We start from the raw sequence: 22,630 nt of genomic DNA, 5'->3' as shown, positions 1-22,630 counted from the left end.
ATATATATATATATATATATATATATATATATATTTAAACATGGGCACATAGAGATTCTCCCGAAATAAATATATAACTATCATAGAAGGGATGAAAATCACATATAATAATTTTTTCATATATAAATATGTAACTACCATAGAAGGGATGAAAACTTATTTATTAAAAAATGTAACAATGTGGATGGAATGGAAATTCCATTCGGCCACTGTAACAAAAAAAAAAACTGGAATGTTCAGTTTGAAATGGAAGGGAAACAAAATTGTGGGAGAGTTTTGTTATGTCCACTCATGTTTCCCACACAGAACATAACCAATGACCTTAATTTATTTATAAATACAGGCGTCAATCAATTTTTGATATCTTTATTCTATTTCGAACAATATTAGAACGAAAATTTCATTTCAATTTTTGTTGAAATTTTGGCAACTTTCAAATTAGAACATTCCGTTTCTATTTAAATTGGGATTATGTTATATTCACGAAATGAATTCCATGGAATTCTAATAGGAAAAATTATATAATATAATCATTTGAAGTTACCAGATTAAAAATATTTTTTTTGATATTGTGATTAAAAATTTTGACGATTTATATAAACAATTTATCATTTTTTTTAAAATAATCGCATAATAAAAAAATTCAATAACACTCGATAATTACGCATTTGAATTATTTAATTGATTTTAGACAAATTTTGACTATTAATTTCAATTGATTATCTAGCAATAGCAATAGGACTCAATGTAATAGCCCCACGTTTACACCATAATCAACATATGTAATTTATAACCCAACTACGAGCCATATATAACCTTAACAAACCCTTTATTCCTTTCATTAAATTGGGTGGTGATACAATAAGTTCTGAACATGTTGAAAAATCACACACCAAACGCTCTCACTACAACCAATGTTGTAAATTACAAAAAGGTGAGAATTTTGTTTCATTTCCTGTACATCTACAAATTTTATTATCCTAATAGGGAATGTTTTTTCTTTATTGTTCGGGGTCAAAGATTAGAATAAGTACTCGTTATAAATTACGAAAAGGGCATCAGGGATGTCCTCGGGAAGATTGTTCACGAAAAGATAGAACCTCAAAATGTCTTCTCTCAATGCAGTCCGAGTATCGACCACTTCGCTTGTGCAAGTCAAGACCCATAAATCCTCTGAATTCACTCTCTTTATGCTTCCCCGGCAAAACGGGCACGACTCCGATCTCGCATTCCTATATAAATGACACATGTCAAAAACATCCAAGTTAATATACCTAATGTTTTAGGTTGAATACTGGCATCGTTTGATATAGCTTTGTTTTAAAAAAAAAGTGTTTTTAGATTCAATTTTTGAAAAAAACTGTTTTTTTCAAAAACTGACAAGGTGTTTGATAAACTGTTTATAAAACAGTTGTTGCTGGTAACAAAAATTGATTTAGCGTTTGGTAAAATAAATATATTATAGTAAAAAGACTAAAATAGACATAAAATAAATATTTAACAGTGTTATGGATAATTACGTGAGGATATTAAAGTAATTTTATATCAGATACAAAAACGCTTTTTCTAAAAGCTAAGATTCTTAGTTTTTGTGACTCATATACAATTTTTAAAATCGCTTTTGAAATTTTTTCTAAAAACTGTTTTATCAAACAGTAAAATTACAGTTTGGTTTTTGCTAACAACAAAAACAGGCTTAAAAAAGCTGTGCCAAACACGCCCACTATTTGTTACTCAAATAAAATCAGGTATTTTTGCCGACGATAAAAAAATGGATACTAAAGTGTATCCAGCCTAAAATATTAGATATTTTTACCATCATTTCTTCTCATTTTATTTAAAAGTTATAGCAGTAACAAAGAAAATTTGCCTTGATTAATAGTTATATTCTATTTTTGTTTTAAGAGTTTGGCTACATAAATAAAATCAAAATCAACTGAAAATATATACTTTTTCGAAAATTTTGGTATTAAAATTAACTAACGGGTTGAAAAATGGTTTAAGAAAATAGAATTGACTTAGACTTTCATCCCTAGTTTATGTACCAATCACGGTAGCAATTGATGCACATTGCGTGGCAGCAATTTGGCACGACAATTTTGGGACGAGGCTCTAAGCATATCCCACATTCGTCATCTCTCTCTAAGTTCGTCTTGTGACGTTGATCTCGAGCCGTGTCTATGTTTAGTGAATCCGCATGAAGGCGCTTCAAGGATGGTAATATTACGTCTGCGATTTTTTTTGGGGGGCCATAAGAAAATATAATGTCGTAAGCTTGATCTTCCTATTAGGCTAATAAGAAAAGATAAATTATAAAAACATGAAATAAAATAATGGACATCAGAGAAATGTATTGCGTACTGTAGAATTCACCAACGGTCGCTTTTCTCGCGCTCGAAGAGATTTTCGATCGCCCGTCCGAGCATACCTAAGAAACAATTCAGAAATCAACACACTTAGTTAGAGCTTTATGGTCTTACGAAGTCAACTCCTAATTTTGTTTTATTTTTCTTGCCCAAATGTTGTTGAACTATTACCTAAGTGAGGAGTTGGTCTTTTTTTTCTTTTCTTTTTTTGTTAAGTATTGACGTTTTGGTCTCTAAGAGAAAATTAAAATAAATTTGTCAATTTAAATAATTTGTTAAAATTATATAAAAAAAACCTAATTAAACTATGTTCTAATTACGATAGCTTAACAAACCTGAATTTATTTATATATATTAAGCTGTTTAGCTTTCTAATTTCATTGAAAAAATACAATATTTATTTTCTTCATGAATATAGGGGACTAAAATGTCACATACCCATAACAATAGTTCAAAAATATTATTAATGCACTTACTTGGTGTACCGTGACATGGAAAAAGTTGAAGTGAGTGGAGAAAAGGCACGAGGACGAAAAGTCCATCCACTGAAGCAAACACATGAGAATTGGTGCCAATTCGCTAAAGACTAGTTTCATCTCAATAAAAGACCCTCCTTTGCCTCTTGGAATTGAAGCTGCCCTGAAAAAAAAAAAAAAAAAAAAACATATGATTCACTCAGAAATCATGCACAACCTTCAAATGGTGGAACCGGAAATTTCTCTTCCGGTTCCGATATTTACAGAACAAACATTTTTTTCTAGATAGAACCAGAATTCTGGTTCCTTCCAAACGCGTCTAAAAATAAACAGGAAAATTAATCATTACATTTACCTAGAGCCAAATTGTTACTATACTAATGACAATATTGCAAAACAGAGAGCAAATTCAAATTAAAAATAAATAAAAGAAAACCCGCTCACAGCAAATTAGCATGATGAATATCAGCTTCAAGAATCTTCAGAGAGTCTTGGTAAGAAGGCCTGGCAGCAAGTTGCTGATAACACCCCAACATAATTTTTTTTTTTTTTTTTTTTTTGGCTTTTCACTCCAAAAAAAGCTGAAAGAAATGAAACAAGAAAGAAGAAAAAAAACTGTTAACCAAAACCCAGTTTGAAAAAAATATGAAGATGAGAAAAGAATGGGTCTTTACTCTTTAATAAGAGGAAAAGTTCTTTATTGGAGTGAACAAGAAGCTTAAAAGACCTTGGTGGGGATGTGTTTCTTTTTATAGAGACTCTCTCAATAACCCTTCACTCTTCGATGTTCAATCTATAAAAATAAAAGAGAGAGATGTTTTGAAAATTCACAATCCATTTTTTTTTTGTTTCATCTCATTGACTTTTCATTCTTTTATATATTTTTCCTTATATAACTAGATGTGAGTTTGACTGCCTTTATTGTTTTAATCGCTACTTTGGGTGAGTGGTTAAGAGTTGGTACTTTTTTTTGGGCTCCCAATCAAGCTCACCCATTTGCCTCGTCACTGTGGGAATGATCAGAAAACTATTTAGGCCACTATATATGCCTATGGCTATTCTATCACGTCTACGACAAAACACTCGATGAAAACAAATCTCTCATTTTCACTCGCGCTTTCTTTTGTCTCCAACAAAAACAAAATATCCACATTTATGTTATATTTTAGTTAGATACGACGAAAATTTTGTAGCTAATTGAAATACTGATTAAGCTATATAACCATATAATAAAAAATAGTAAAAATCAAATTTTTAATATTTTTTTTAGTGATTTAATACTGTTTTTCTATTTCTAAGTTTTTTCGCTATTAAATAATAAAGTTGCAAGTTTGAATCAAAATCTAACGATATCTCATTTTTTTTTTTTGCACGTGCATATAAGATATTTAGGGTATTGTTGATGTTGGATTTTGTTTTCAATCTAATAAGAGAGATATTTGGACCAGTACAAGAAAATTGGGCCCAAACTCATGTATTCATGCTAACAGGTTCAGGAACTACATCAGCTCGATAGAAGATTTAAATGTCAGCTCAAGATAACTGCTCCCCAAAGACCCGCAGATCTGAAGCATGTCAGTCCGGTTGATCCGTAACTACCCCGCATACGTATAGGTCTACAATGACAGGTGTCCCAAGACGTAGTAGTGAGTTCCAACCGACACACGACGTGTCACCTGTAATCCGGAACTCGCAATCTCATCTCTCGCACTATAAATATAGGACAATCAAGCTCATATCGGGCACGTCACTTTCATTTTTACTCTGCGATCTTGTGATTCTTGTCTTCAAGTTAATTTTTCTGTACTATTTTGTACGATCATAATATAAACAGTCTCGAGCGTCCTTTACATTCTATTTTTCTTCTCTTTGTTCATTGTTTAATTCTTCTAGCTTTTTTGTTTGGTCTTACTACGGAGAATCGAGGCCCATTTACAAATCTAAATCGACTTATTTTCTTTCATAAATTATCAATGACTGCTTTAGTGTGATTTCTCACGTTAACAAGTATAACTATTTATATACATGGTCAATAATTTATTGAGTACTTGCATTCTTTTTCAAAATGGGTTTTATTTATTTATTATTAATTTAGACAAATTTTAGGTATTTTGTAGTTTCAATTAAATATTTAGATATAACACTTTAAATTATTATTTACTGTCGGACACATATATTCGTAAACAATACATTAATTGATGATCCCAAAACATGTGAAAACGCAAGGCTCAATTTGAGTCTTATAGAATGTTAAGCTTTAGTAAATTGGATTTGGACTAAGATATATGAACCATAATGTTTAATATGTCTCTTTGAAATATTTGGCCCTGAATCTCATGAAAACTCTAATTGAATCCTTTTTATTTTCCTCGGCATACTATTTGGAAATCACTCGGGTAACCCATCTTCAAAACTTTTTTCTTTTGAAAGACAATCCATTTTAAAAAATTGTTATTATTATTTATTTTTTTTGCCATATCATCCCGTCTTATTTTGAAGATAACTCATTCTTGTGTGCATTTACTATTACATCCTAAGCCTTTTAATTCACTTAATAAAACGAGTTTCTTTTATAACTTGACGGTTGAGAAAAGATAATATATTCGTATTAAAGGCCCAAACGAGTTAATAGAATAAGTTTAAGGACATTTATTATTATAATATTTAGCTCGTTAGATATTACATGAATTATTACAAACGTATTTTAGGAAATCTTGTGTGTATTTGGGAGTTGTTGACGGAATTTCCCAAACATAAAGAGAAATTGCCTCATTTATCATCAATTTCATAACATTTTCTCATTTTCCACCAAAAGACTAATTTGACCTGAAATGCCACCAATATGTCAACAATTAGGGATGACAATTTGACCCGTTACCCGATTTATTCGGGTCGGGTAATACCCGTTCTTTTTGGGTAAACGGGTAATTCCCGTTAAGGTTTTAACGGGTCCGGGTATGGGTAACGGAATAGTCATCCCGTACCCGGTTACCCGGGACCCGACCCGTTAACTTTTAAATATTTAAAAAGATAATAATTTTTTATATGTTGCAATGAAGATGATAGCGTTGCAATGAAGATGACCAAATTTACAATGAAAATGATCAATTTGCAATGAAGACTTCTTTAGTATTTTTTATTTATTTATTTGGGTAAACTAGCAACGTAGCCATTTTGAAACATGGTTTTTGGAATCTAGCCAACGTTTGGTAAATTTTGCAATCTAGCCATTTACTGAAATTTACGGATATAAAATACCTAATTTACCCTTTTTTCTTATACTTACTTGATCAAAACACTAGCCCACGTTTGACCGGTTTGAATTGTATACAGCCAATTAATTTCATATTTTTCGCAATTTAATTGGATATTTAGCTAATTTAATAGGAGATTCGGTGATGTAATTAAAAGAGAAGATTTAATGCAATAAATGCACAAAAAATTTACCATAATTAACAGAAATTAACAAATCAGCGGAGATTAACAAAAATTTACAAACATTTACACTGTATTTGCTACACAACTATAATTTCAGCAATTTAATTTCAGCTTTTTGAATTCATAATATGAGATTCGATGATGTAATTAAAAGGGAAAGGAAATATTTATTTGATTGAATAAGTCAAACAAGATAATGAATACATGTAATTATGATAAAATCCCGTTCAAAATTAGAAAATAAATTTAGAAAACAAAAATACCGTATTAAATGCGTATTAAAGGAAAGAAAAGAAATCGGCTCTACCTACACATATGTAAATTTACCATAATTAACATAAATTAACAAAGCAACGGAGATTAACAAAAATTTACGAACATTTACACTGTATTTGCTTACACGGCTATAATGTTCATTAAAGAAAAAAACGCTCAATAACCAACTTTGCCAAGTATAAATTTTTTTTTAAAATTCGAAATTTAAACCGAATATAACAAATTCGGCTACAAAACCAAGTTTCAAAACGTGGACTAGTATTTTTGAAACCAAACCAAGTCTAATATTGTAAATACCATCTTACATAAATATGACACGTCATCAAATTTGGCTAGATTCGAAAATTAAACGAAACGTTGGCTAGATTACAATTGCAACGTTTGATGTGGCTTAGATCGACTAATTTTTATATTTATTTTGAATTTTAATATTCTTTATATTGTAGTAACACTTTGATATTTTTCACCTAAATTTTATTATTTTAAAACTTTATATTGTTGATGGATTTTTATTTTATAAACGGGTAAGCGGGTCTACCCGACCCGCTACCTTTTTTTTAACCGGGTAAACGGGTAACGGGTCTAATATTTTTAACCCGCTTATCCGGCGGGGTATCCCCGTTACCCGGCCCGTCTCAAAATCCGGGTAAACGGGTCCGGGTAACGAGTAAAAAATTATAGTGGGTACGAGTAACGGAATAGGTGTACCCGACTTTACCCGTATCCGTTGCCATCCCTATCAACAATGTTGACATTTCTATATCAACAATGTTGACATCTAATACTGAAGGGAAAAAATAGATGTCAACATTGTTGAGATAAATGGTGTCATTTTTGGCCAAATTAGCCTTTTGGTGGAAAAAGTGAGAAAATATTATGAAATTGATGATAAATCGGGTAATTTCTCAAACATAAATCAGCTGGTTCAATGGGCTAACTGAAACAATTCTCAAGTAAATTAAAGGCCCAAACGACCCAGAACATAGTAACGGCTGTTCGTACTTCGTGCAGCTTAACCTTTCGTGTCAAGTAACTTTTTCTGACCATTTATAAAAAAAAAAAAAAAAAAACTTTTTCTGACCGTCGATAATATAATTTTTTATTTCTACTCGGTGAAAACAAATTTTAAGATTAAGTTAATACCCACAAATCACAAGATTCACAACAAAATAACATCAGTTCTTCTTCTTTCTTCTTATCGAATACCGAGCTAGGAATCCCAAGAGATATCAAGTTAGCGAAAAAACCAGTGTATTTCTTTAACTTTTCGTTATTATTTTTTTTTTGCTTCAACTTAGCTTTTCGTTTTCCCTTAGCCATTTCGGTGTGTGTATATATATATATGTGAAATATCGAATGTACAATATTTCAAAGCAGTAAGGTTAGTTTTTGTTATGCTTTCGAAGTAGATAATCCATGGCGGAAAGTTTTTTTAAGTTTTGTTTTTGTTCATCTAGTTAGTCTATGGTTCGTTATTGAGCTCACCAATCAGAAAAAAGTTTGAAACTTTTTGCATCTCTCTCTCTCTGTCTATATATCGGTTGTGTTTGTGTGTGGTTTGGCAGGATAAGATTGATTTGTGAAACTGCTGTGTTTTTTATTTTTATTTTAAAAGGTTTTCTTTTTTGCTGCCGTGTTTTTATTATTCTTTCTTGGCTGGAGTTTTTTTTTTTTTTTTTTTTTCTGTTTTCTTTTCTTTCTTGATTGCAATTCTGGAAACCTGATCGTTGACATTATTTGTAATATTTGCCAAAGAATCTGAAGGATTATTGAAAAATCCAACAGTTTTTTTTTTTTTTTTTCACTCTATTCTTATTTTAAATTTTTATGTATAAATGGCAGCTCGTATGGTTTTGACATTTATTGAAATATTTATTTGAAATATCGCTTCGTCGACTTCCTTCTGATCTTTGTGCAACCGAGCGTTCATGGGATACGAAATGGGTCACCCGGTCAACGGTTACATCGTTACTTCATTTTTCAAGATCATGATTGGAAATAAATTTTCTCAACTCTTGGTATTATTATTTCTAAACTCTTGGTACATCGTTCCCTTTATAAATCCATGTAATGAAAAGGAAAGAAAAGATAAAGGCTTGATTATTTCAAGCTATATATATATATATATATAAGAGCAAGCTTGAGAAGCCAAATAAATATTACTTATTGTAAATTTTTAATAAGTTTTGTTTTCAAAATCCAGTTCCCCTCTTAGATGCACTAAACCCTGTTCCCTCTATTACTAAAAAAAAAAAAAAAAACCCCTGTTCCCTCTAAACATACAAACACCAATCTATTGGATACAAAAAGTCTAGATCTTATAAAGTTCAACTAGTGAATACAGTATTAATGAATAAGACCCATGTAAAAAATTCTATTTTATAAAACTTCTCCTTGAATTTCTATCCAAATAGCATTAGGGAATATTTCTATTCAAAATTTAAAAAAAAAAAAAAAAAATCAACAATCCACACCTAATTTGTGTCGAATTCATCGCAGTTCTTACCTCCTAAATTTTCCCATTTGGCGCCGGAGCTGGCCGGTCAGAGAGCCACTCTTGAGGACTCGTCCGGTCAGCAGTGGAAAGTCAACATCGAAGGAGAGTCAAACGGTTCCTTAGTCTTCCGACAAGGCTGGAGCGTCTTCGCGTCGGACCATGATCTCGAGATCGGCGATCTCCTCGTGTTTTCTCGCGTTCAAGGCTCGCACTTCACTGTCAAAGTCTACGACTCGACCGCGTGCGAAAAGATCAAATTCTCTTCTTCAGGAACCACCCGCAAAACAGACACCGATGAAGAGAGAGAGGCTGTTCCTTGCGTCACAAGTAAACGATTCGTAATCCTTATAAGGTTTTATTTTGATTTTTATGAATTTATATATATATATATATATATATATATATATTTGTTATGATCATAACAGGAAAGAATAAGGTGTCATTGCCCACAAAGAATTGCTCGAATGAGGTTAATCGGAATTCTCAGCTTCCGAAGATTCCGAGTTTTAGTTTAGGCAATAATTTCCAACATGGTACTACGGACATCTTCCTTTCTGTTTCCACTAAAAAAAAGTAATTCAATTTTCTTTTATGTATAATTTTTTTTTTCTTTTCTCTCAAATGTTGAAAAGAAAATCCCAAGATGGGCGTTCAAAAAATACCTCTGCGTGAATCGAATCCGATTACCACAACTAAGATGAAGGTCGAACCTGATTTGAATCTCCTCAGCCACAAATACCCGGAAAAACTTTGTGGTATGAAATTAAAAAAAAAAATCATCTTGAAATAATGTTTTATGTTAGTAATGCTATTTTTTGATTTGTTTTCATTAAGAAGGTTTTGTGTTGATGTGCAGAGGAATCCTCAAGGGCCGTCAAAACCGTCCTTCCGCGAAATGTTAAAGCTCGTCCGGCGATGAAAACTGAAACTGTTGATTCCGATGATACAACAACGCCAATCGAGTTCTCTCCGATTTTGGCCACGTGCGGTCAGTCTTGCATTGTAAGTGTCATTAAACCTCCATTGAATTTTCAAAAAATACAGTCCTAGGTAGTGTAGTGATTTCCAAATTCCAATTTTAAGTTGTAGAATTTTCACATTAAAACAAATAATAATAATTGAAGCAGAGAAGGATGTTAATATGTAAAATGTCAAGATGTTTTACTTTTACCTTCTTGAATTTGTTTCAGACTCAACCCGAACGAACTTTCTTCGCCGTGAGCTTGATTTTATATTAGGGTTTTAAAAAGACCTCGAATATTTGACTACTCACAAAATAGGAAGAAAACCAACACAAGCTTTGTTCTCTTGCCGCTAACCAATTAATTGCTTAAAAAACTATTAATTTTTACTTATGATACTACTTTAAGGTCCTAACAGATCTTTCCACTAATCGCCTGAGCTCGATTTTATATCGGAGTATTTTTTTCACGTCTTTTAAATTTCAAACACGATTTCATTTTGTATATTTCTATTAATATTTTGTCTCTTTTTTCTTTTAATGTAGGAATTGCCAGAGTGTTTGCCATACCCGAGTTACTTGGGGAAAGCTGATTCTCAAAGGAAAACAGTGGTTCTCCAAGACTCGGCTCAGAGGCTTTGGGTCGTTGCGTATCACGAGAAACCGGGCGTACAATTTTTAGCCGACGGATGGGTCGCTCTGTGCAAGTCCAATAGCATCGAACCCGGCGACCGATGCCTTTTCGCTCTCAAAGATCATTCCAACGGTATTTATACGATCCGTGTGGTGTGTAAAAGGTCAACAGACCTGTGACTGTGCAGTTGACTTGGGATTAAATTATGAACAACCTGGTCTCATTGAATTAGGAATTAATTTACTAGATAATATTTGTGTTTAGGATATTGTGCCTAGAGCTACGTGTGTTGTATTGATTGAAAATTAGATCGGTTAAAGAAGAAGTGATGAATCTACTTTGATGAAACAGCACAAGCGAAATTGATCCACTATTTAGCATTGAAGCAGGATAAAATTGTTGTTTATTTATTTTGTTTTCTGTTAATTTTGATATACCCATTTGAAAAAAAACGGCTATTTTTTCTGATCCAATGTCATAATTTCTAGTAATTTACCAGTGTGGAAATCCAACTCAAAACCAATTGGTATTAAGTGGAGGGTCTCAACCAATATATAAACACACGCCCATTCACACACACAATCAATGTGGACTCATTTCCCACTTCAATACCCTCCCTCACGCGTAGCGTGGTCGGGCAGAGCAGAAGAGCAATCCCCTCACGCATGAGTGGGGCCAAATATGTGTATGAACGGTCAAGGCTCTGATACGATGTGGAAATCCAACTCAAAACCAATTGATATAAGTGGAGGGTCCCAACTAATTAACACACGCATTCACACACACAACCAATGTGTGACTCATTTACCACTTCAATAAACAGTACTTGAACAAGAAGAAATTATGAACTTACGTTTATACAAATAAACTAAATCAAGCCTCAGATGCAAAGGAACAACATAAGGGAAAGCAAAGTGATCCATTATCAATGTGTGTGCAAAGTTTTGGTATCGAAAAACTTGCTAATAACGTCACACATTTGTACACACATTGCTAATGGACAACATAATCTAACTCTGCCTAAAGAAATACTCTACTAAATTCTAATACTCGAAAATCCATTAAATGATTTCTAGAGTAGGATCAACATCAACCTGGTTGTGCTCCTTCACAACCCTTCTCCTCATCTTAACCGTCCATTTCGCAAACCCCGCAATCCAATCAAACATCCGCAGCGCCACGTGGATCCCGATCCCACCGATAATTCCGTTCGAGATCGAGTACGTCAATGGCATCAGAGCGATCGTGACGAACGCCGGGATCGCCGATCTCGCGTCGTCCCAGTCGATCTCCCTCACGACGCCCATCATCATCGCTCCGACCATCACCAGCGACGGTCCGACCGCCCACGGCGGAACGCTCGCCAGGATCGGAGTGAAGAACAGCGACAACGCGAAGCAAGCTCCGATCGTCACCGCCGTGAGTCCCGTCCTTCCTCCTTCTCTCAGTCCCGCCGCCGATTCCACGTACGTCGCCGTGGTCGAAACTCCGAGCGCCGATCCGACCGCCGACGAAGCCGAGTCGACGATGTACGCCGAGTATTCGCCTTCGAACTTTCCGCGATCGTCGACGAGTTCTCCGATCTCCGCCATGGTATAGAGAATCCCCGTCGTGGCGAGTACGTCAACGTACAAGAGCGTAGCTAGGGCTAGCCAGACCTCGCCGGTGTTGAAATTCTCAAAGCTGATCGCTCCGGCCGTAGATCTAATCGCCGGGAAGTCCACAATCCTCTTGAAGTACGCGAAATCTGAATCGCCGAGCTTGTCGTTCGGGAAATACGTCACCGGAGTGTCTCTGAACCAGGAAACCGCCGTGACGAAGAGGATTCCGTAGATCATGCTTCCTTTGAATTTCCTCGTCAATCCGTAGCTTGTGATCACGAACCCGAGCACTCCGAGCCAGAATTTTGGGTTTTGCATTTTCCCGGCGAGACACTCGCCGGTGACCGGGTCGGTTTCCGAGCAGGCCGTGGCGGTAACAAGCGTCGACACATCTGGGCCGACTAAGCCCATTCCTTGATGGGCCTGAAGGCCTACAAAAGCAATAAAAAGCCCAATCCCAGCCGCGCAAGCGAGCCTGATCTGAGTCGGAAAAATTCTGGCCAGCTTTGCTCTCAGTCCCAATACGGAGATAGCGAAAAACACGCAAGCCTCGACCAGAACTATCGCCAGAGCGGTTTGGTAAGAAATGGGCCCAGATCCGTGAAAGCCCACTAAGTTATACGCCACGTAAGCATTTGGGCCCATTGCCGGAGCGAGGCCCAATGGGAGATTCGCGAATAGGCCCATAGCGAACGAGCCGATCATGGCAGAGAGAATCGTGGCGACCACGAGGTCGCTCTTGACCCTTGACACGCAAGCTTGGTATTCCTCGTCCGGTGGTGACGTGGCACAGGGTCCGCCTGAGTCGGAGATGATTGTTGCGTTGACGGTGATGATGTAAGCCATGGTCAGGAAGGTGGCGAGGCCTGCCCTCAGCTCGCGCGTGAGGCAAGTCTTCCTGGCTTCCAGCTTGAAGTAGCGACCTACGCGGCTCTTTGACGCCGCGTCGTTCAACGCGCTCTCGAGATTCTTCCACGTCGACTTGGTTGGGATTGTTTCGTTACGTTGGTTTCTCATTTTCACGCACAACTCGATTCCCATGTTTTGCTGTGTGTACTGTGTTGAAATGGTTTTATGAGGGGTTTGTAAATTGTATATAAGCGTGATTTGAAGCTGTTTTTTTTTTTGCGGGGGGGCGTTGAGAGAAGAGAGACACATGAGATGAGAGTCTCGTTTTATGGAGTGTAGACAGAGATGAGCTGTAGAGTTATAGGCGTTTTTTTTTAAGAGAGAGAGAGAATAGTATATACTATAATTTTTATATGTACGATTATAGGAGGAGAGTATCTATATGCGAAAATTGTGTCTCATAGTTTTTAAATTATTTAGCTATTGTTTTCTGAATGGGTGTTACTATTTAGAAAATAGTGCTTTATAAATAGTAAATTACTATTTTAGATAGATTTTAAAAAGAAAAAGAAATTGTTTGTTGTTATTGATGGGGAAAATGTTTGTATTGAAAGAATTTAAAATTCCAACTGTTTTGAAGATATTGCCTTGTTACAGATTATTCTTATGATTTCCTTTTATTTCAATATCATTTTGTTTCTCGACGTAGCAACTCGAACCTCGAGAGAGGAGTTATTAGTGTATTATCATTACATATAAATATTAGATTATTGTACGACTGTAATTTGGTCAAGGCTTATCGTACTCGTAACGTGTATTTTATCGAATTGACGAACAAAAACGTACACCATATACTAAATGAAATTATCGTAATATTTGTAGTTTCTGAGTTATAATAAGGCATCGTTTAACGTGTATTTATATCAAATTGATTAGTGAAAAAAGGTAAGGTATCATTGAAAAATTGGAATGCATGTTACTCTATCGAATATATATATATATATATATATATATATATATATATATATATATAAAATTACCAATTTGACTCTTAATATATCCTGCAAATTGCTTGTGCAGATCCAATGCATGTATTCACGACTTGGCGTTATATATACATGAATGGGAGCTCATATAATAAAAACATATTAACTCATTTTTTTCATAAATCCTTTCGGTACATATTCATATGTCACTAGCTAGAGCTTGCTTTGGATGTAATTATTATTATTATTATTATTATTATTAAGATTTACGACTGTACCTACATATGTTTAGAAGTTTACATTCATAAATCTATGTCATTTGTGAGAGAGATGATTATTTGCTGATGGTTTGGTGTCTATATTTTATAATTTTCTGTTGACATGTTTGATATAATTAATTAAAAAAATGGAAATAGTTTAGATGAAATCATTTTAGCCTGTTCGTAGGTGTAATATGTTGTAATATGACTCAGAGAGAATATGGAAAATATTTTCTATATTTCACTCTATGAGAGGAGAAAATAATTCTCTATTTATACAAGCAATGAGATAAGTAGAAATGATTGCTTTACATGGAAACAATGTGAATTATCCTAGGAAATAGAGAGATGTGACTTCAAAGGTTGGCAGTGAGTGGTCATTGGAATTCGAGCTTGTTTTTTTCAACACTCCCCCTCAAGCTTGATGGTAAATGTTGAGGAGATCAAGCTTGCTATACAGCTCAGAAAAACTTGTGCGAAGAAGAGGTTTGGTGAGGATGTCTACGAGCTGATGGTGAGTCGGGATGTACTCTATTTCGATGATGTTCGACTCTATCTTTTCGCTGATGAAGTGTCGGTCAATCTCGATATGCTTGGTTCTGTCGTGATGAACAGGATTCTTAGCAATGCTTAGGGCTGCTTGATTGTCACAAAGGAACTTGACATGTCCTTCGACTTCGATTTTTAGGTCGTCAAGAACTCTCTTCAACCAGATGCCTTCACATACTCCACTTACTAGTCATCTGAGTTCAGCTTCAGCACTACTTCGCGAGACTACCGATTGCTTTTTGCTATGCCATGTGACGAGGTTTCCCCAAACATAGGTGCACATGCTTGATGTCGATTTTCGATCTGGTACAAATCCGTCTTGGCATTCTTTTCTTGAACGAGAGACCGGTCCCTGGGGCAGCTTTGAGGTATTGAAGAATTCTCATGACTGTGTCCATGTGCGTTTTCGAGGGATTACTTATGAATCTACTAACCATGCTTACTGCGAATCCGATGTCTGGTCTAGCGTGAGTAAGGTAGATGAGTTTTTCTACGAGCTGTTGGAATCTCTCTTTGTTAGTAGCGACCTCGGTAGTGCGAACTAGTAATTTTACAATGGGATCCATCGGAGTATCAGTTGGTTTGCAATCAAGCATGCCAGTTTCTTTGAGGAGATCCAATGTATATTTGCGATGAGAGACAGAGATACCTTTTTCAGATCGTTCGACCTCTAAACCTAGGAAGTATCACAAACTATCAAGGTCCTTGACTTCCAACTCGGACGACAGGGTCTATTTTAGTCTCTTGATTTCTTCAAGGTTGTTTCCTGTAATAACTATTTCGTCCATATATACACTAAGGGAGGTGTGTTTGCCTTGGGCGGAGATCTTCAAGAAGAGTGTGGGATCTACTTGACTTTGTACGTAGTCGCATTGTTTGAGTACATGGGTGAACTTTCCGAACCATGCTGGAGGAGACTGTTTTAGTCAGTATAGAGAATTTTTTAGCTTGCAGACTTTGTTGGCACCTTGATTGTTATCGACTCTTGGTGGGAGTTGCATGTAGACTTCATCTTCTAGTGCGCCATTCAGGAAGGCATTCTTTACGTCGAGCTGGATGATGGGCCAATCTAGAGAAGGATCCTGACAGTGTTGAACTTTGCGACCGAAGCGAATGTTTCTTGGTAATCGATGTCGTATGCCTGAGTGTACCATTTTGCGACTAGTCGAGCTTTGAATCTCTCAAATGTACCATCTTGATTGTGTTTGATGGTAAATATCCATTTGCATATGAAAATTTGTTTGCCCTGGGGTAGCTCGGTGATTGCCCATGTGTCATTATGTTCAAGGGCTTTGATCTTGGCATGACTGACATCTCACCATGCTGGGATCTGGAGAGCCTCCTCGATTGACTACGACATCTTTTTCTCATCCAACTTTGCGACATAGGCTTGATAGCTCACGGAGAGGTTCCCATAGTACACAAAATCCTCAATCATGTATGGTCGACAAGAACGAGATCCTTTTCTCAAGGCAATGGGTAAGTCAGGAGATGAAGTGTTACCTTGTTCATTAGTGTCAAGGTTCAAGTCTGGAGAGACGTCATGATCGTGAGCTCGTACCGGACTCTGGGAATGGGTCAGTTCGTAAGGACGCAGTGGGTCGAAGTCTGATGGTTCAGTATTTGGAGAACTAATGATGGGAGTATTTGGCAAACTAACGATGAGAGTTTGTGACGAGCTGGGTATAGATAGTATTTGAGGTGACGAACTCGGAGACGAGGTTGAACTTGGGATGAGTGGCGAGCTCGAAGTCGAGGTTGGACTCGGAGAAGAGGTCGAACTTGGGATGAATGGTGAGCTCGAAGTCGAGGTCGGACTCGGAGACGAGGTCAAACTTGGGATGAGTGGCGAGCTAAAGCCCGGATTGATGATGAGCCAATTCGGGAAGTCATTGTCGGTATTCTCCCCCCGATGAGCTGAATTGGCGAAGTAAGGACATAGCTCGTGAAAGGAAACGTCCATGGAGATTATGAACTTTCTGGAAATGGGTTCATAGCATTTGTAACCCTTTTGTGTCGCGGAGTACCAAGGAAGAAACATTTAAGAGATTTTGGATCTAATTTCCTTTGAGTATATGAGTGGGTGAATACGGTGCAACCGAACACTTTTGCAGGTAATGTGGAGATGAGACGAGTTAGAGGATTTGTGTGAAGGAGAACCTGAGCTAGAATTTTGTAGTTGAGGACACGTGATGGCATACGATTTATGAGGTAGGCAGCTGTAAGAACTGCTTCTCCCTAGAAACGAGATGGAACGTTTAAAGAAAACATGATTGCCCGAGCGACCTCAAGGAGATGCCGGTTTTTTCTCTCTATGACTCCATTTTGTTGCGGGGTATACACGCATGAGCTTGAGTGGATCATGCCTTGATTTTTAAAGAAGGAGTCGAGCTTTGAGTTTAAATAATCTCGGGCATTATTTGTATGGACGATCTGGATGGTTGTGTCTAATTGAGTTTGGATCATTTGGTGGAAGGTTTTAAATAGTTCGGATGTTTCTGACTTGTGTTTCATCATGTATACCCAACTTAATCTCGTATAGTCATCAACAAAGAGGATAAACCAGCGAGCTCCAGTGATATTTGGAACTTTGGAGGGGCCCCATATATCATTGTGAATTGTTGAAAAAGGGCGGGATGATTTGTACGAAGTGAGATGATACGAACTACGATAATGTTTAGCGAGCTCCATATCGCACTGAATGAAACTGATATTTTTATTAAGAAATAATGAAGGAAGGAGTCTTTTGAGATACATGAAATTTGAATGACCTAATCTAAGGTGATTGAGCATGATCTCTTTGTGTTGAGGCGAGGATTGAGCCATCTTGCATTGGAGAGGGACATCGGACAGGTTTGGTTTGAGGATATAGAGTCCGGTGCTCAGCTTGGTATTACCAATCTGTCTCCATGTAACCTGTTTCTGAAACACGCATGAACATTCATAAAAAAATAGTTTGGCATTTAGAATCTTTGTTGATCTTGTGTACAAATAGGAGATTGCAGCGAAGTTGAGGAACAAAAATACGAATTGTAATTTCAAGGACTTCGATATGATCACGGTTCCAATACCAGTGACTTTGGTTTTGGATCCGTTTGCAATGGTGACTGATATGCCTTTACCACACTTAGAGTACTTTGTGGATAGATTTCGAGTACCGGTCATATGGTCTGAAGCACTGGAGTCGATAATCCAAGCTAAAGGATTCTCCGTGCTTTCATGAAAGGCTCCAGGGGAGTTACCTAGAGGGCCAATGCCTGAGCTTTCACCACCGAGTTGGAATTGTTGGATAAATTTATGAAGCATGGCGAGCTGATCGTTGCTGAATGGAGAGCAATTCGAGGTCGAGGTTGATGCAATGGACGAGGTGGATACCGAATTTCCGATTGAGTTCGGATTTTTGGTGTCATGATTTGACTTCGAATTTTGCGGTCTTCCATGGAGTTTCCAGCATGACTCTCGAACATGACCAGGTCGCCGGTAGTGATCTCAGTAGGGTCGTGCTTTGCGAGGTCTCTTTGTTGAGACGCGAGCTGCCCGGCTTTCATCACACGAAGTGAGGGCACATGAGTCTGAGCTTGGAATTGAGCTTGCGTGAGTTTTATTTCTTCCAAGCATGATTTTCATTCTGCTTTCTTCATGTCTAACCGAAGAGAAGGCTTCCCGGAGAGATGATAGTGGTTTAGTAGTGAATATCCGTCCTCTGACCTCGTCGAGGTCTTTATTGAGTCCGGATAATAGTTTAAACACAAGTTTGATTTCCAGGATCATGCGATAGAGTTTCGCGTCCTCGGGGCAGGTCCACTGGTAGTGTTCGTATAGATCGATCTTCTGCCATAGATGTGTGAGCGAACTGAAAAACTGAATAACAGACTTCTCTCCTTGACGAAGGTCGTGGAGGGTATTCTCGGTTTCAAATAGTTCGGACACATCTTCTAAATTGGAGAAGATTTTCTAGCTGTTTTTCAAATTTCCGCTGCTGTGGAGTAAAGAAGGAAGGATTCTCCGATTTCGGGTTGCATGGAGTTTATGAGTCAGGACATCACCATATTGTTCTCAGCCTTCTAACTCTTGAACGCCGGGTCTTCACACTTCGGAGCTGTAGCCGTGCCGATGAGATAGTCGTCTTTGCTTTGTCCCGAGATGAACATGAGCATGGATTGAGACCACTGTAGAAAGTTGTGGCCATTGAGTTTGTGACTCGTGATATGTTGGGAGCAAGGATCGAAATACCGTTACCGTTACCGTTACCGTTCCGAGCCTTCGAATTTACTGGTAACCCCCCGTACCGTAAAGGAATACCGGGGGAAGCGAGAAAAAAAAGGAAACCGGTACCGTTGAACTTACCGTTACCGTAGAGGAATACCGTCAAATACCGTATTTACCGAGGGGAATTCAGAAAATAAATATACAAAAAAACATACAAAGTACGTAGGATAAAATTCATAAAATTAAAAATAGTGTAGAATGTTTCAACACAATACGAAATTACAAACACAACAAAAAGTAAGTTTAATAACCAAAATGATAAAGTTCAACACAATCCACCAAATACTATTGTTCAACAAATTCAACATAGGAGGGATACAAATGACTACTCAAAGCGACCGTACGCAGCGGTCATATAGTAATCATACCAAGTCATATAATGAGCATATGCACTAAAGTACCTGTTCAAGTGATAGTCGTACTCATACTGAGATGAACCAACATACATGGAATGGAGGGGATAACCTGAAACTGGTTGCACCGTTTCGGGAGCGTAATTTGATGCATAGGAGTCCTGGTAGTTGTAACTGGAAGATCCGTCATCATAAGATGACTCTGTGCCTTGAGGACCAATTGATACCAATCCGAAGTTGTAGGACAAGTCATCAACGTCATTGCTAGACGTAAATGACATGGCATCATTCATACCTCCGCCCTGACCTCCGCGCCCGTATCCTGAATAAAAAAAGGCAGGGTGATGAAGACGATCAAAATCTTCTTGCAATGGTGCGTATCCAAGTTGAGCACCGCCGACATCACCAAATGAGGTGCCTCCAGTAGTAAAGGAACCCCCAGACCGATAGGAACCTCCATCACCTCCCCCTAATCCACCGTCACCTGCACCTCCACCTGCTCCGCTTGATCTACAGCTTGAACCTCCGCCATCTGAATCCGAACTGTCTCCGGATCCGCGTTTAGGTTGGACGTCCTCGTTCACCACTCGCTCCGGATCAACTCCATGCTCTCGAGCCGCTTCAGCTACTGCCGGATCCGGGTTCTGGTTGACTTTGTCCATGTGAACTTCGTCAATCCAGCGGAGCATTTCGTTGTCTCCCTCATTGTCATTCCCCGAGCGTTCGAAAGCTCGTTCGATGATATCCAAAGGATCCAGGGGGTTGAGGTTGTTGTCGTGAATCCGAGTTGCTTCACGGAGCTGCAACTTCATGTTGTACGAGCAGAAAACAAGCTTCTCAAGTCTGCTGTACGCTAGACGGTTCCTTTGTTTTGTGTGGACGAGGGCAAATGTACTCCAATTCCTCTCACAAGCGGAGGCGGATGAAGTTTGTGACAAAATTCGAATGACCAGCGTCTGTAAAGTCGGGGTCCGATTTCCGTAAAGCTTCCACCACTCACTTGTAATCATGTGATATAAATCATATCATGTCATTTCTTACCATTCCATGACATAGTTAATGCATACAATTCATCTCACAAGCTTACTTGCACAAAGGGTGCCTCGTGCCGAAACAGTACTTCGTTGTGTGAATTCCCCTCGAGCGTCTCCAAATGCGATTAACTGTAATTAGAAAATCAAATAAGACTTATATATTCATAATGTGATATAGCTTGTAACAATTTATAGTTTTATACCTCTCTCCCAAGAGTTGACCCATCAAGATCCGGATGCAAGAAATCGAACACCCTTGTGACAGCGGCCATGTGGGTATTGTCCATGTGGATATCCGGGTTAAACAGCAACTTTGGATTTAGGAAAAAAGCTGCAATGTGTAGTGGATATTCCATTTGAGTACTCCATCTGTGGTTCACGATGTCGACAACCCATTTCTTCCCACTCATCGCTTCCAACTTAATTCTTTTTCATCTCGTGGAAGACGTAGTATAGTAATCCCATCGTGGGATGCACCTCAGTGTCCACTAATCGAAGAGTGGTGTACATCGGCTCGAATATGGCACACACTTCGTCCACCGAATGCCAGAATCTGGGATTTAAACATGTCTCGGATACGGATGTACCTGTAGGAGTTGCACTCAATGTGGAATCATCCCACCATTGACTACTGAACATCGTCCTCAATGCAGCTCTCTTCTCTCGGAGACTTCTGAGAGCTAGATAGTTCGTGGCAAATCTTGTTGCGCCGGGACGGATGATTTCACCTGGAGATGTCTCCCGTAACTTGGACAACACAGTGCCGTGGTTGTAGATGAACTTAGTCGCATCCCTCGCAGCTTTGATAGTTTGCTTAACACTATCTCTCTTCCCAATATCTTCGAACATCAGATCTAGACAATGTGCGGCGCAAGGTGTCCAGTACACATGGTACTTGCGTTGTAATTTCAACCCGGCACTCCTGTAGTTCGAACTGTTATTGGTCACAACTTGGACGACATTCTGTTTTCCGATTTCTTTGAGCGCTGACCTCAGTATTCCGTAGATGTACTCCCCTGTTTTCGTATGCTTTGATGCATCAACGGACTTTAAGAACACCGTTGCACCATCACAATAAACCATAATGTTTATGATGCTCAGTCTGGTCGGCCCCATCCAACCATCAGTGAGTATGGTGCAGCCGTATTTTACCCACCGCTTCTTTTGTTCGTCAAGGTAGTTCTCCGCGTCTGCAACCTCCATATCGAGGTATTCGTTATGAATTTCATACGGAGTTGGTATAGGAACGCCTGGACCTGCAATATGCCAATATACATCATGTTTTTGAACTCATGCGAGGCGGCCTTACTCGCCGGCACATGTTGGTGAACAAAGAATTTTGTTATGTGTCTTCCGAGCCACGTTCTCTTTTTCGGATCCACGATCTCATCAATTTTTATTTGCTTCGCACTCGCTGACTTATATAATGACGGAGCAGCTGGTGGAGATTTTGCCGTAGAACCACTGCCAGGCCCCGACATCATCCGAGCCTCCCATTCCGTCTGCGCCGCCTCTTGTCTTGACCTCTTCATAACTGCTCGTAATTGCGCTTCGTATGCTTCTTCGTTTGATTCTTCCCCGCCAACATTTTTAGTCAATGTCGTGCGAAGCGTAGATTCCAACGACTTTTTGTTCTTCTTTTTTACGACATTGCATTGAAGTAAAGCTTGCATCTCTTCTCTCACTTCAGGAGGGACTTTCTCACAGAATTTGACACTCCTCGTTGGGTCTACATGGGCTAGGTGGTTTTTCACTCTCGTGATGCCGCCACCTCCCATAATGTGCTCGCAAAATATGCACTGGTGGCCGCTACTTTTTCCGGGAATATGTGTGTGTCATACTTCCTAGCTGGGTCGGGGGCCGACATTCTTGCAACTTGTAATCTACAAATGAACAAATAACATTTACACAATATCACTAACTAATTATCAACTTGTAATATACAAAAACTGTAAAATGAAAAACAAGTCACAAAATTTCTTCATAAATCAATAAACAAGTTTACATAACCTTAATCATCACTAACTAGTCACAAAATTACTAAATAATTCGGATTAATTACCAAAAAAATTATAAACATC

The 22,630-nt window shown here is 37.9% G+C and overlaps 4 protein-coding genes across 5 annotated transcripts; 1 reads left to right on the top strand and 3 right to left on the bottom strand.

The window, feature by feature from the left end:
• Positions 1–812: 812 nt before the first annotated feature.
• On the bottom strand, positions 813–3,734 carry LOC149383361 (E3 ubiquitin-protein ligase AIRP2-like). Of its 2 annotated transcripts, XM_089628921.1 has the most exons (6): positions 3,517–3,734; positions 3,287–3,423; positions 2,843–3,005; positions 2,362–2,428; positions 2,046–2,229; positions 813–1,232 (listed from the first exon to the last, which is right to left on the bottom strand). In XM_089628921.1, exons 2-6 carry the CDS (start codon positions 3,376–3,378, stop codon positions 1,022–1,024), a joined length of 717 nt encoding a protein of 238 aa, XP_089485047.1. In that variant the 5' UTR covers positions 3,379–3,423; positions 3,517–3,734; the 3' UTR covers positions 813–1,021. The 2 variants fall into 2 exon arrangements, with proteins under 2 accessions (XP_089485047.1, XP_089485048.1); XM_089628922.1 differs by lacking the exon at positions 3,517–3,734 and having other exon boundaries at positions 3,287–3,470.
• Positions 3,735–7,743: 4,009 nt separating this feature from the next.
• Positions 7,744–11,095, top strand: LOC149383360 (putative B3 domain-containing protein At5g66980). The gene is made up of 7 exons (XM_089629433.1): positions 7,744–7,807; positions 8,399–8,574; positions 9,056–9,380; positions 9,479–9,586; positions 9,686–9,808; positions 9,910–10,055; positions 10,561–11,095. The coding sequence occupies exons 2-7, from the start codon at positions 8,485–8,487 to the stop codon at positions 10,825–10,827; spliced, it is 1,059 nt and encodes a 352-aa protein (XP_089485559.1). The 5' UTR covers positions 7,744–7,807; positions 8,399–8,484; the 3' UTR covers positions 10,828–11,095.
• Positions 11,096–11,489: 394 nt separating this feature from the next.
• Positions 11,490–13,497, bottom strand: AZG2 (Xanthine/uracil permease family protein). Its single transcript, XM_089628253.1, has one exon. The coding sequence runs from the start codon at positions 13,405–13,407 to the stop codon at positions 11,710–11,712; it is 1,698 nt and encodes a 565-aa protein (XP_089484379.1). The 5' UTR covers positions 13,408–13,497; the 3' UTR covers positions 11,490–11,709.
• A 7,472-nt stretch (positions 13,498–20,969) lies between these two features.
• LOC149383358 (uncharacterized) lies at positions 20,970–22,327 on the bottom strand. The gene is made up of 2 exons (XM_089627758.1): positions 21,859–22,327; positions 20,970–21,805 (listed from the first exon to the last, which is right to left on the bottom strand). The coding sequence occupies exons 1-2, from the start codon at positions 22,325–22,327 to the stop codon at positions 20,970–20,972; spliced, it is 1,305 nt and encodes a 434-aa protein (XP_089483884.1).
• Positions 22,328–22,630: the final 303 nt, after the last annotated feature.

The sequence above is a fragment of the Urtica dioica genome, chromosome 10, assembly GCF_054948205.1.
Source record: "Urtica dioica subsp. dioica isolate 48M chromosome 10, U.dioica_male_clone48M_v1_H2, whole genome shotgun sequence".
In the NCBI taxonomy this organism is placed as follows: domain Eukaryota; kingdom Viridiplantae; phylum Streptophyta; class Magnoliopsida; order Rosales; family Urticaceae; genus Urtica; species Urtica dioica.
The sequence above is the reverse complement of the archived record's forward strand: the minus strand, read 5'-3'. Positions and strand labels throughout refer to the sequence as shown.